Source organism: Antechinus flavipes, chromosome 3, assembly GCF_016432865.1.
Source record: "Antechinus flavipes isolate AdamAnt ecotype Samford, QLD, Australia chromosome 3, AdamAnt_v2, whole genome shotgun sequence".
Lineage (NCBI taxonomy): Eukaryota > Metazoa > Chordata > Mammalia > Dasyuromorphia > Dasyuridae > Antechinus > Antechinus flavipes.
Genome location: NC_067400.1, coordinates 249,421,475 through 249,436,533, shown reverse-complemented (window position 1 = coordinate 249,436,533; position 15,059 = coordinate 249,421,475). Strand labels below are relative to the sequence as shown.

Sequence of the window (15,059 nt, the reverse complement as noted above, 5' to 3'; positions counted from 1 at the left end):
AGGCAGGTGGGGGGGGGGGAGTCACAATATGTGAAACAGTGGGAGCCACCTGCGGCCAGGTGTCGCCCTGGATGCTCCCATCACACACTAGAGGGCGCCCCTTAGCTTGCTTAATCAAGTCCCCATTACCCGGAAGGGCGCGAAGAAAGGCAGGGATGCCTTACGACTGCCCGCCCTGCTTTCCCGTCCCATTTCCGGAGCTAGCGGCTTCTCTCGTTGCCGTGGCGACGGAGAAAGCGCGCACCCCGGTTTCCAGCTTCATGGGGCCTTGGGTCTTCGGGTTGAGGCCCGGTCCGCGGCAGGGATGAGGAGGAGCACACACACAGAACTCACGGACACTTCGGGATCGAACGGGAGGCTAAGAGGCACGCCATGAAGAAAGGGAAGAGAAAGAGGGAGGGTAGTGGTGGAATCGGTCTCGTGACTTGAGGTGCTGTCACATGACTCCATGGCTTCTGGGAAGGAGAAGAGAGAGTAAGAAGAGAGAAGCTGGAGTAGTAGGAAATAGCCCCGACTTGCTTCTGCTGCCTAACCATGGGGACCGTACTGGACATTAAGATCAAAAGAGCCAATAAAGTATATTACGCCGGGGTAAGTCGGGGCTCCTCCTCTAGTGCTTGACGGCCTTTGGGGAGGGAAGGCAAGGGGAAGTCACCCTCTGGCTGCATACCCATTACCAATTTTGTGCCCGAAGTGTGCTGGAGTTCTCCTGTGCAGACCATCCCTGCATTGTTTGTGGCTGTGTGGGAGTCCTGTCTAGGTGTTAATTTGTCGAGAAATCCATCCCTACGGTGGGAGAGAATATCGATTTTAAAGTATTTTATTGCTTTTTTAGTTATTTCAGTCATATCCGATTTATCGTGACTTTATTGGGAGTTTCTTTTCCAGTAGTTTGCCATTTTCTACTTCAGTTCATTTTACAGCTTGAGAAACAGTTAAGTGAGTCGCCTGAGCTCAGATTTGAACTCAGGAAATCTCCCCGACTCCAGGCCCAACGCCCCCTGCGCCTCCTGGCGGCCGTCTCATTTATTTTAGAGTGAAGCTAACCTGGGAGGGGTGCAAACGTAGAAATTCCTGGGGATGCTTTCGCGTTGTCAGTGGAGACCAAAAAACTTAATTGGAAACCTACGGGAAGTTTTATCTCGAAAAGCCGAAATGCACATCTGGTTAATTGTAATTTAGGATAAGTTAAAGGAAAACTCATAATGAAAAGTAAAGGATCTGTTGTTGAATAACACAATAGAGAAAATTCCCATTATGTACTAAATTCTTTGAGACTGATTGAAGGAAGCACATACTTTGTTGCCACCACAGAATTCTGGATTGTAATTTTTTTTTAATTTTATTTTATTTAATAATTACTTTATATTGACAGAATCCATACCAGGGTAATTTTTTTACAACATTATCCCTTGCACTCGCTTCTGTTCCGATTTTTCCCCTCCCTTCCTCCACTCCCTCCCCTAGATGGCAAGCAGTCCTATATATATGTTAGATATGTTGCAGTATTTCTCTTGTTGCACAGGGAGAATTGGATTCAGAAGGTAAAAATAACCCAGGAAGAAAAACAAAAATGCAAACAATTTACACTCATTTCCCAGTGTTCTTTCTTTGGGTGCAGCTGCTTCTGTCCATCATTGATCAACTGGAACTGAATTAGATCTGTTTGTCGAAGATATCCACTTCCATCAGAATACATCCCCATACAGTATCGTTGTTGAAGTATATAATGATCTCCTGGTTCTGCTCATTTCACTTACCATCAGTTGATGTTAAGTCTCTCCAAGCTTCTCTGTATTCATCCTGCTGGTCATTTCTTACAGAACAATAATATTCCATAACATTCATATACCACAATTTACCCAGCCATTCTCCAATTGATGGGCATCCATTCATTTTCCAGTTCTGGATTGTAAATTTAACTCAGTATGTAAGATCAGTTTTTTCCTTGCAGAATAAAGAAATTAGAAAAAAAAACCCAAAATTAATTTTCAGGATCTTCTATCAGGTAAAACTCTTAAGTGAAGTGAGACTCATAATTTGTGATTTCTGAAAGGTGATGTGATTTTAATTAGCTGAGAAATTAATTTTGAATCAGGTGTCTGTTTAAAGAACTACAAAAGCACTTGAAATTGTCTCTTGATCTTGAGACTCTGAAAAAACCCAACTGTTGTGGACTGTGGGTCATATTTCTTAATAAATATTAGGATTAGGAAATCTCTATAAAGAAATTAGGAAATATCTGTAAAAACATCACAAAATTGTGGGGTTCATTGACTTTGCATATTTAAAACTGGCCTGTACTGCTTTTAATGTTTATTATCTTTGTGAACTTGGGGCAAACCACTTAACCTATGATGGCTTCAGGTTCTTCATCTATAAAATGAGAATATTGGAGTAGATGGGCTCTGAGATCCCATCCAGTTTAAGATCTTATGATGCCATGTACTCAGGAAAAACATTCTATCACTGAACCTTTGAATTCCATGTGTAGAATTCACTTTATTGTTTCTTTGAACTGATAACCCCAAGCTTCTTCCAAAGCTTATTCAGTGGTTCCTTCTCCGTTGCTAGTGCCTTCCTCAGTTACTTTTATCTATTTTGTATATATTTTCATTTACTTCACACACATACAGATAAGTTGCTATTTTGAAATACCCTTGCATCTATCTGAGATATTTCTTGAGACAGGAGTTAAATCAAAGACCTGAATTGGGTATTTGGAAGCTAGTACAAATATGAGCTTTAATATTTTGTGGTGTATCAAGTAGGCAGAACAAGCTTGAGCCAGCACACGCAGAAGCTCAAACACACTATGGTTGTCTGTCCCAAATGCAAAGAAACTCAATTATATTCAAGGAGGAGGAAATCACCTTGGAGAAGTACATACTCAAAGTGGGGGGGGGGTCTAAGCAGAAAATTTTTATATCTTTAAAATGGGCTTGTGAGAACAGATAATCGGTGCAATATGTGGGAGAGGGCATTCCTATTCAAACCCAGATGTTTTTGGGAGTTATCTATCTATTCTAGGCTTGGATGGAGGACATATTTTTTAATTGGGACCACAACTTGGGTGAGAGTTCGAGTTGATTATCCTGAGACATCAGGAAAAGAATGGCTCTCAAGTCATTGCAGTTGACCAGGAGTCTTTTTTTTTTTTTTTTAACTATTTTATTTATTTATTTATTTTTATTACAGCTTTTTATTAGAAGTTATATGCATGGGTAATTTTATAGCATTGACAATTGCCAAACCTTTTGTTCCAATTTTTCCCCTCCTTCTCCCCACTCTCTCCCCCAGATGGCAGGTTGACCAATACATGTTAAATATGTTAAAGTATAAATACAAAATAAGTTTACATGTCCAAACAGTTATTTTGCTGAACAAAAAGAATCTGTCTCTGAAATAGTGTACAATTAACCTGTGAAGGAAATCAAAAACGCAGGTGGACAAAAATAGAGGGACTGGAAATTCTATGTAATGGTTCTTAGTCATCTCCCAGAGTTCTTTCACTGCGTGTAGCTGGTTCAATTCATTCCTGCTCCATTGGAGCTGATTTAGTTCATCTCATTGTTGAAGATGGCCAGGTCCATCAGAATTGATCATCATATAGTCCTGCTCATTTCACTCAGCATCAGTTCATGTAAGTCTCTCCAGGCCTTTCCGAAAATCATCCTGCTGCTCATTTCTTACAGAACAATAATATTCCATAATATTCATATACCACAATTTATTCAGCTATTCACCAATTGATGGGCATCCACTCAGTTTCCAGTTTCTGGCCACTACAAAAAGACCTGCCACAAACATTCTTGCACATACAGGACCCCTTTCCCTTCTTTAAAATCTCTTTGGGACATAAGCCCAGTAGAAACACTGCTGGATCAAAGGGTATGCACAGTTTGATAACTTTTTGAGCATAGTTCCAAATTGTTCTCCAGAATGGCTGGATGTATTCACAATTCCACCAACAATATATTAGTGTCCCTATTTTCCCACATCCCCTTCAACATTCCGCATTATCTTTCCCTGTCATTCTAGCCAATCTGACAGGTGTGTAGTGGTATCTCAGAGTTGTCTTAATTTGCATTTCTCTGATTAATAATGATTTGGACCATCTTTTCATATGGCTAGAAATAGTTTCAATTTCTTCGTCTGAGAATTGTCTGTTCATATCCTTTGACCATTTATCAATTGGAGAATGACATGATTTCTTATAAATTAGAGTCAATTCTCTATATATTTTGGAAATGAGGCCTTTATCAGAACCTTTGACTGTAAAAATGTTTTCCCAGTTTATTGCTTCCCTTCTAATCTTGTGTGCATTAATTTTGTTTGTACAAAAACTTTTCAATTTGATATAATCAAAATTTTCTATTTTGTGATTAGTAATGATCTCTACTTCTTTTTTGTTGACCAGGAGTCTTAAGCAATCATTAAGTACTGCTGGACACAGATTTGGGTCGAGTCAAAACAATAGAAAAGTACAAAACTACTATTTCCTGGGTTTTATAAGCACTAGAACCACTTAGACCAACATCAAACAATATATTTTAAAAATCACATTTCTCACCAACAGCCATTCATTGTTCTGAACCTTTTATTATTATTGTAGAAGTTGTGACCTATTCTGTTTCTGACCTGGGCTGATTGACCCTTCCGTAGTAATCTTGGTAACCTGTTCCCAGGACTAGCCATGCTGATGTCAGACTTAGTGTGGGGGCTCCAGATTGGCTTTAGCCCTGCTGCAGCTCAGAACTACTGAACCCCAATGTCCCACCAGCTTGCTCTCTCCAGTAGCAGGGACTATAGCTGTGTACTACCTTGCCTGGCTTTTTAAAAAAAAGTTAATTTGTTCTCTTATTCTCTTACTATCCTGTATCTTTTTCTATAGCACACATTTGTTCTATTTTGTCACTTAGATTAGGACTCACATCAGTTAATTTTGTTCCTTGTTACATGAGCAGTGATCAAGCAAGTCTGTTGGGGAAGAGGATTGAAATTAATAGAATGAATAGAATAGAAGAAATAGAATAGAATAATAGAATGAGGCCTTCCTCAGCCTGTTGGGTGAGAGATGTCCTTGGCCATGGCAGAAGGTGGGGAGGAGGTGGAATGCATAGGGAAGGATCAACTTTCCTCTCCATTCAGAGCTTTTCTGCAGTAGAGAAAAGATATACAATAATATATGATTCAACTTTTAAAAAGTTGCAGCTTTTTTAGGAAGGATTATATGAAATTGAAAGGAAAGTTGTAATATGAAGTATGTATTAGTGTGGATGGTTGTAGCAGTTTTCTGTATTCTGTTTCTTGAAGATGAAATCAAGCATAAGCAAATGGAAAATTTGTGTTATTTAAATCATTCCCAATTGTTAATTGGAATAACAAATCTTTATTTTCAAAAGAAGTCTTGTAGCAGAACTGACAAATTTATATGTGTATGTGTGTGTATCTAGCAGGGGAAGTAGAGGGTATTTTCTAGGAGTCATGTTATTATTAGAAATTTTAAAAAACAACAGCTCGTTTTTAGGACCTTTCAAAATTAGTAAAAAGATAGTGGAAAGGAAGTTAAGAAGTTGTATCCTTATTCAGTGGTTTAAGTTGTTGGCCAGCTCTTCTTGATTCCATTTGGGGTTTTCTAAGCAAAGATACTGGAATGGTTTGTCATTTCCTTCTCCAGCTCATTTTGTAGATGAAGAACTGAGGGAAATGGGACAAATGACTTGTCCAGGATCAGTTGGAAATTAAACCTAATTTATTAACCTGGAAATCTAGGAATCATTGGAAATTTTTCATAAAAGTTTAATGATGACCTTTGTAATTTATTGACAGTGTTAAGTACTTTTTATGAAACTTATTTTACTGAGAGGTTCAACAAAATTTTTTGCCTATGTTATTGGGAGCAGTTAATATGGAATAGTGGATAAAGAGCAGATAAAGATCCAGACAGAGCTGGGTTCAAGAACTGTCTCTGTCGAATACTGTCTGAGTATCCATAAAGTAACTTAATCTATCTGTGTTTTAGGCAGTTCTTCTCTAAAATAAGGTTTCTTAATCTGGAATCTGGAATCTTAAAACATATATACATATATATTCTCAACATAATTGGTTTCTTTTGTATTCTAAGTATTTTTCTCCTGTACGTTTAAGAATCTCATTCTGAGAAGGGTCTTAAGGTTTCACAGGCTTGCCAAAGGAGTCTTTGACTCAGAAGTTGTGCATTGTATGGGGAGTTCCTTTAACCAGAAGTTTACCAATAAACTATCAATAAAATCACAGGTCACTTCTGTTCTTATTAGTAATTAACAAATAACTGCATTGGGTCTGACTGTGGATTTTGTTCAACTTAAAAAATCATTGTGAATGCTCATATATAGTATAAATTATTTTATTTGGAGTTACATAACTTAACATGTCACCAGAATCTTTGTTGCTATAATAACAAACATTTGTTGGAACTCTTCAGTCCTGTGGAAGGTATATAGGTAGTTGAATTTAATTTTTTAGAACTTTATTTTTGGCAAAAGTGAGTCAAGGTGAATGAAACCTAATTAATTTTCATTATGATTTTTTTTTTCCTTTGTAGGAAGTGCTCTCTGGTGTGGTAGTTATATCTAGCAAAGATTCAGTACAACACCAGGGAATTTTATTAACAATGGAAGGACTGGTGAATCTGCAGCTCAGTGCCAAAAGTGTTGGTATGTTTGAAGCTTTCTGTAACTCTGTTAAGGTAAGAATGCTTACATTTTGAATGATTGGGATAGTGTTTTTGTTTTTAAATAGTATTTTTTGGAAACTAAAAGTAGAATGGTATAGTCATTTCCTGTTACTGTAGGGGACTATCCTAAACAGAAAGTGATTTAATAATTTCTGTCATCACTTACTTGAAGAAACAGCAAAATATTTAGAATCTAAAATGCTATTGGCATATTAGTGCAGCTATGTGCATATTTTTTGTGATTAGTAAGACATGGAGAAATCAAAAATATGTTAATCTCTCCCATTTAAGAAACTCTTATGACTGGCCTTTTCCATAAAGTTGCTCTAGTGACTTTACTTCCTAAAGTTAAAGGAAATAACAATTTTTAAAAAAAGTAACTACTCATTAATATAGTTGCTTGGATATTGACACTAAGAGGAAATGCTAAAAAGAAAAGCAGATCAGTATTCTATTCTTTTGCTTACATAGAAAAATAATTAGATGTTTAAGAATTTCTTCTATTCTTGTAGCTGCAGTGAAAATTCTCTCCATCAGTAGACCCTTTTGCCTATACTTTGCATCTCTTGCCCACTTGCATTTCATCTAAACCCTCGCTATATAGAGAGGATCAGTGCTGGGGGCTGTCTTCCCTTTGATGGAACTAAGATAGAGCATTCTAAATGGCTGTCATCCTCCATTCTTGTCTCTGGTCTTCAGTATCATCGTTTGTTCTTATTCTCTTTCAGAGTTCCACATTTTGATGTTTTTTGCCACAGCATTTCCTATAGTGCCTCAGTTGAACAAATTGCTTACTTGGTCTCCCAAGTCCAATGGGGCATTCACATTGTTTGTCAGTCTGCAGCCAACTCTTTGCTGCAAATCATGCTTCTTGAAGCAAGTGTGTTTCTCTCCTTGCCTCACTGTAGCATCTCTGAAACCTCAGGCCATTCTCAGAACTTTATGCTGAAAGGGGTGTTTTCTTCTTTTGGAGGCAGCATTTTTCTCTCTTTCTCCCAAGAGGTGGAAAGCTGGGTTCTTTGCTGTCTGCTTGACACTCTCTTAGAGGCAGGTTGTTTGCCTAGTAAATAGAGCACTGGACTTAGGAAAGTGGGTGGTCAAATTTTGCCTTAGACAAATTCTGTCGCGTCACCATGGGCAAGTCCTTAACCGTTTTATTCTCCAATTTTCTTCTCTCCTATTACAGAGAGGGCCTCTCAGGGCCTTTTCAGCCCTGAATCTATGATTCTTAATCTTTGGTTTTTCTAAATTCTCCAGCTGCTCTGTCCATAGTTTAAAGCCCTCAAAGACATGGCCTGTTTTTAGTCCAACCAACCTTATTGCCTTCACTGACTTAATCAGAGATAGATATATTCAAGCTTGGTAAGAGATGAGTAGATGTCTACCCTTTATCATTTGGATACTCACTGGAGTAATCATTTATGTAGCACCTGATATGTGCCAAATATTGTTCTAAACATCTTACATATATGATCTCATTTGACTTTCCCCCACAACCTTGTGACATAGATGTTGACATCATCGTCATTTCACATTGGAGGAGAAAGTAAAGCAGGCAGGAGTCAAAGACATTCCTAGGGTCACCCAGCTAGAATGTGTCAGAGGCTGGACTTGCACTCAAAGTCTTCCTGACTCCAGGTCCAAGCTTTGTCTATTGGACCATCTAAGTGGCTCATTATTAACCACAGCAACTCAACTGGGAGAGCAGGAGTCAGATATTTGCCTCTTATACTTATTTTTATTTGATTTATATTCTGTGTGTGTTTATATGTCCCCTGATCTTATAATTTCCCTGAGAACAAGGACAGTTTTTTTTTTCTTTTTATACATGATGCTTTATATAGAGTCATGGATAGGCATTCACTAAATGTTTATCAATTGATTAATTGACTCAGGATCAGATTTGTGACAATGGACAAGAGTTTTAATTGTTGTGGGACCTCTAAAAAAGAGGATTTACCTAGTCTTATTGACTGACTGGTCTTTAAAATTCCTTTTATTTGTGAATTCTATAGTCTATGATTTTTAATGAATAACTCGCCTCTTTAATGACTTCCTCATTTTTCTTCTTTAGGTCTTAGAAACATAACATAATAATTTGTAGCAAGTTTTTTTTTTAAACTAATGCTAAATGAAAATTTGTTTTTTTCACTCCCCCCCACAAATATCTCATGTTAAATATAGTTGTACCTGCTAATCACCTTTTTCCTTTCCAGAGGTAATAGATCAAATTGCATGTGTAGAAGTTGATAGGCATCAGGTAGTGACTGGAGGAGTTGGCCATTCTGAAAGCTTTATTTGTTTGACTCTTGTTGTAGTAACACCAGTGTTCATAATACTTCAGGTCAAAGAATGTAGAACAAAATCCAACTCCAGTATTTATTCTATAGTAATATATGCTGTGTCAGAGAAAAACAGAGACATCGTTGAACAGCTAACTTGAAAAAGAAGAAAAAGTGAGATGGATCCCTTTGTACTTGTCTTTTCATTCTAACTAGGCTCATAGAATTGAATTGACCAGACATTCATCAAAGACTAGATCATATTCTCTAAATGTTAAGGAAACACTGGAATTTTTAATGGGCCTTCTGTAAATTGATCATTTCAGAATTCCGTTTTATTTTTAAAATAAATAAGATGTTGATAGAATGATTAAATTGACTTTGTTTTGCAGCCTATCCAAGTTATTAGCAGTTCAGTAGAAATTGTGAAACCAGGAAAATTTCCCAGTGGCAAAACGGAAATTCCTTTTGAGTTCCCTCTGCATGTGAAGGGCAACAAAGTTTTATATGAGACCTATCATGGTGTGTTTGTCAACATTCAGGTGAGATTTTCTTTTAATAATTGATTCACAGCTTTTCTTCTAAAAAACAATTGGGAAAATTCATTTAACATATTATTTTATTTTTCTTTCCCCTGTTTTTTAATTTATGTAATATTATTAATCTCTCATTTTATTCTGTTTAATTTCAAAATATAGCTTCTCACTGTTAATGTAAAAGTATCTAAGAAGGAAGAACTATTTGCATCCAGAGAAAAGTGATAAACAGAAGAATGTATAAAATAGCCTCCACTCCACTTTCCATCTGTAGCTGTTTGGTTTCAAACCTATGAAACAAAATTCCCCTGTATTAAGAAACTCCTGGTGTCTCTCTCCCTCCCCCATTACACCCCTTTCAATTTCTTTCTTTATTTTGTCTTCCCCCTGTTAAATTGTAAGTGTTTTGATGACAGGGACTATTTTTTTAAAATTTATATCCCCAGTGCCTAGCACACAGTCGGTGCTTAGTAAATGTTTACTGAATTGAATTGAAATGGATGCCCTATAGATATTGTTCAGTAATATAGAAAGTTTTCACTTGATGTTCTCATTATGCAAATTCAATTTTACGTAAAAAATTCTGAAAGAATTCTGCATTCCAAAAAAACTTGTTACCTAAACTGTGCTTTCATTCCATTCTTGTGCCTTGTTCATCACTCAGCACCACCCTCCCTTTCCTTCCCCCCCGAAACCCCAAAACTTTTAAGTGAAAGCAGAGCAAGCAGATTCATAGAGAAACTTTATAGCCACTTCTGTCAACATGGGCTGAGGTGAGGGGCTCATTTTTTCAATTCTAAAACTTACAATATTACTTTATGGAAGCAAGTAAGAATCATTGAGACACCGAGAGTTTTCATACATTGATGTGAGCAGAACACAATATATTACTAATGGGGAACTCCTAATAAGAACAAGAATTGAATAACACGAAACGAAGAGGGATGGCCGACCTGGAAAAAATGAGTGATAGAAGGTAAACAGGCAGAGTGTTTTATTGCCACTCTCAAGACATCAGAAAAAAAGTTCAAAAAGCTTGCATAGAACCCTTTGTGGCCAACTTTTGGAAGGACAGTGACAAGAATCACTCAGGATTTATAAGCATGGGATGGTTGTGATCTGTATCATTGGAAGAATCTAGTATATTGATAAGATTACAGATCCAATTGATCTTTTGAATTTATGTGAGAATGCCTTTCTCTCCTGTCTTTATGGCTAGAATTGCAAAATTAATTTCTAAATCTGTTTGCTATTTGTTATTGACTTGATTTTACTATGAGACTTTATTATTATATTATTTTATAATTATAAACTCTGTGAAATTAGTTACACATTTATCTTTATCATTAGCCAAATACTGTTTTGTTTTTTTTTTGTTTTTTTTTAAATTTAATTTTATTTAATAATAACTTTGTATTGACAGAATCCATGCCAGGATAATTTTTACACAGCATTATCCCTTGAAATCACTTATGTTTCGTTTTTTCCCCTCCCTCCCTCCTCCCCCCCCCAAGATGGCAAGCAGTCCTATATATGTTAAATATGTTGCAGTATATCCTAGATACAATACACATTTGCAGAACCGAACAGTTCTCCCGCTGCACAGGGAGAATTGGATTCAGAAGGTAAAAATAACTCAGGAAGAAAATCAAAAATCAAATAGTTCACATTCATTTCCCAGTATTCCTTCTTTGGGTGTAGCTGTTTCTGTCCATCATTTATCCAATGAAACTCAGTTAAGTCTCTTTGTCAGAGAAATCCACTTCCATCAGAATACATCCTCATACAATATCGTTGTCGAAGTGTATAATGATCTCCTGGTTCTGCTCATCTCACTTAGCATCAGTCCATGTAGGTCTCTCCAAGCCTCTCTGTATTCATCCTGCTGGTCATTCCTTACAGAGCAATAATATTCCATAACATTCATATACCACAATTTACCCAGCCATTCTCCAATTGATGGGCAGCCATTCATTTTCCAGTTTCTAGCCACTACAAACAGGGTTGCTACAAACATTTTTAGCCAAATACTGTTAAAAATCACATATACTTTCTTGCATAGTAAGCTCTAAGTTGGCTATTGAAATGATTGAAGATTTATATTAAAATTGTGTGTTTTATCTAGGAAAGAATAGTTTTGAGAATTGTCATAGTAGTAATAAAAACTTGTTTACTTGACTTTGATATAACTTATTAACTGGAATCAGTTTTATGTTGTCATGTTTAATATTTATTTTGAATTGTAAATAATTACTTCTCTTTCCAAAGTTAAACCTCTTTAATATCCAAAAACATGGACATCAAGACAAAACCAATGCTTCTACTAGCCAAATGGCAAAAATGACAGAATTGGTGGGTAGTTCTGCAATCTGTCAGTAACTGATAAGTTTATGAAAATAATCATACCCAGGTTCCTCTTTGGGGAATGCCACTTAAGAATTTCATTTTAAAAAAACCATCCAAAAACTTATTATAAGTGCTTTTATATAATGATAAAAAACTGGAAATAACAAAGTTATGGTAGGAAAATGTCTAATCAAAATATGGTGTGTATATGTGTATATGTGTGTATTGTAATTATAGATCTAGAGCTAGAAGGACCCCTTAGGAGTCTCTTCACTTTTTGTCCTATCCCAGTAGCCTTTTCATCTTGGAAGATCCCTTTGCTCCAAAGGCCTCTTCTTCCAATTGTGTCTCCTCCTGGAAACTCCATTTGGAGAAGCCATATTTGTTTCTTCACTATTTCAGCTTTTCTCCTCATTCTAAAATTCTCCATCTCTCCCATGGAACATGCCTTTCTTTTTTGCTTGTATTTATATTCTTAGCTCTTTGCACAGTGCCTGGCACATTGTACATGCTTCATAAATATTTGTTGACTTTATTATTTTATGGGTTAAAAAATTCAGATTTTATGTCACTTTCCCAAAGTGATGTAGGTAGTGACAGAACTGAGATTTAAACCCAGGTCCTGATCTTAAATCCAATATTCTTTCTATAGTACCAAGAACTTTAATGAGATTAAAATTCTCTTGACAAGGGTAAACTTGAATAATATAAGAAATACAGAAGGCTTTTTAATCAAGTAATATGAAGAAAACAAAATTAGCAAAAAAAATTAATTGATTTCTAATGTCAAAGCAAAATGTACATAGAAGAGCTAAAATAAATAAGAAATTATTGTAGTTATGTATAGAAAATCTTGTATATGTGTTTAAATTATCTTAATAGCATTTGTAAAACTGTTAAAGGAAAAACAAACAAAAATTTGTATTAAATTTTAAAAGAAAATTACCTTAAACAGTCATAGTGAAGTTGAAAATAAATTTCACTAAAGCAACATTTTCCTTCCAATTTTGTTTCCTACAGTATACCCTCCGCTGTGACCTGAGACGATCTCTTTTGGCCAAGGACTTGACAAAGATATGTGAATTCATCATTCATTCTACTGTAAGATATGATCTAGGTGGCATCTCCATTTTAATATTTGAAAATAGAAACTTGCTTATTAAAATCATTCAGTTCAAATGATATTTTTTGTGTTTACTCTTATGAGAAGCATCATAGTGTTGTGAATAAAGAATAGACCAGAGAAGGTACCAACCTGCATTGTTAGAATTTCCTCACTTATGAATTCCCTGTTCTAATAAATTCATAGAGCTAGTGCTATCCTCCCCCCCTCTATATATGATATATGATATATATATAAAAATTCACAGAGCTAGTGCCTATCGTATATAGATATTTAAGACACAAGTACTTAAGTATTTGAGGTATGGGGATATTTGGATACTTCTGCCTTACAGTTAAGACATTAAGAGTAGGACTTTGTGATGAAAGTGCTAAAGATATAAAAAGAAATGAATAAAAGTAGTGTCCCCCAAGAAACTTACATTTTATTGGGGCAGAGGGACTACATGTCAAAATTTGTAGTAATAAAATATGCCTACATAATTTATTTTGACCCTCCTTTTGGATTTATTCTAAAATGAATTTATAAGATTAGACTATCAATTCCACAAACATTTATGCAAGTTGCTTGCTGAATATTCAAGATAAAAAAATACAAAAAATCCTTGTCGTCAAGTAACTTATCTTCTACCTAGACTAACCTAAAGGACATTGCTATTTCTGATATTATGGTGCATTAGCACAGATTGCTGTACCATCAGGTATTAGGACTGTTAAGAAAGGAATCAAAAGGAGTTGTTCCAGTAACAATAGATTTTATTTATGTCTAAATTTATGGCCAATTTATATCTCCTAGGTCATCTTTTGTATTCTAAAGTTACATTTTCTAATATAGCTTGATTTTTTCTACTTTATGAAAGAAGTATTGAGAGAGTCCTAGTTGTTAGCAAAGAATTCCCTATTCTGTTCTTCTGACATAACATATGTCCCTTACTGTGTGTGAGCTGAAAGGTCCAGAAGCTTTTTTTTCTCTCAGTATGCCAAAGAAAATCCCTTCCTTCAACTTTTTAGTTTATTTCATTTTTTGTGTCTTTTTCTAAAAAACATTTCTCTGCTTCTTTTTCTTTATTATTTCTCTTGATGTTTGTCTGTTCTAGAATTTTATTCTTTTATTCATAGCTCTTATACTTATTAATTCCTCCTTCAGTCTCTGTATTGCTCATGAAATCAAAGCTTCCAAGCTACCATTTCAAGTTTCTCTTATAAACCATATCTCTCATTATCTTGGAGATCTTGCTTCCTTACCCCTTTTTCTGTTGTGAATAACTCTTAGAAATACCAATTCCCACAGAAAAGGGTAGGGGGGATAAAAGTATTAATGGCTAACATTGGATCTAGAGTAATGAATTTAAATTCCACTTTACAATATTTGCCTGCTTTGTGACCATGGGAAAGTCACTTAGGCCCTTTCTGCCTAAGTTCTCCATTTGTAAAATGGGTTAATAATAGCACCTGCCTCTCAGGGTTATTGTTTGGATCAAATAAGATAGGGTTTGTAAAATGCTTAGCAAAGTGTCTGGGACATTTAGGTGCTGTTATGGGTGAAGTTTGAAATAATTGAGGAAACAAAAATTTGAGTTTGTTGGCATATCACTTTATTAAGTATTGTCTGCCAGTTACATAACAAATCAGAACCAAGTCTCCTTAATTTGCCACTGGACCCCAAATGCAGAGAAAGAAAAATTTTTATGCATTAAAAGGAAACAGTTGGCCAACTATAAATCAGGATATAGGATTAGGTAATCTGATATCTAATTGGAGTAAAGATTGAGACTTTGCAAATTGGAGGGAGAGAGTGAAAAGGTGCAGTTTCTTGAAATCAGAAAATAAGATCTCCAGCTTTCTCCAAGTGTCTATTCAATCAAGGAACAAGGAAGCAGTAACTGACCGATAGGGATCAGTTTTCAGATAAGACATATGCTTGGCTTGAGTTTCATTGTGTAAAAACTCCTTGAATCAATCAATCTTTGGATGAGACTGGGTTTCTGGTCAGCATAACTCAGGTTCTTCATCAAGACCATACAGGATTAAGTTCAAACTAGGTAATAAAGTTTT

At 35.8% G+C, this 15,059-nt stretch overlaps 1 protein-coding gene across 1 annotated transcript in view; it reads left to right on the top strand.

Moving 5' to 3' along the window:
* Positions 1-226: 226 nt before the first annotated feature.
* Positions 227-15,059, top strand: part of VPS26C (VPS26 endosomal protein sorting factor C) — a 35,071-nt gene continuing 20,238 nt past the window's right edge. The window contains exons 1-4 of the mRNA XM_051984861.1: positions 227-591; positions 6,587-6,730; positions 9,393-9,542; positions 12,903-12,983. Of these exons, the coding sequence (XP_051840821.1) occupies positions 535-591; positions 6,587-6,730; positions 9,393-9,542; positions 12,903-12,983 (432 nt within the window). The 5' untranslated portion in view covers positions 227-534. The remainder of the gene's footprint in view (positions 592-6,586; positions 6,731-9,392; positions 9,543-12,902; positions 12,984-15,059) is intronic.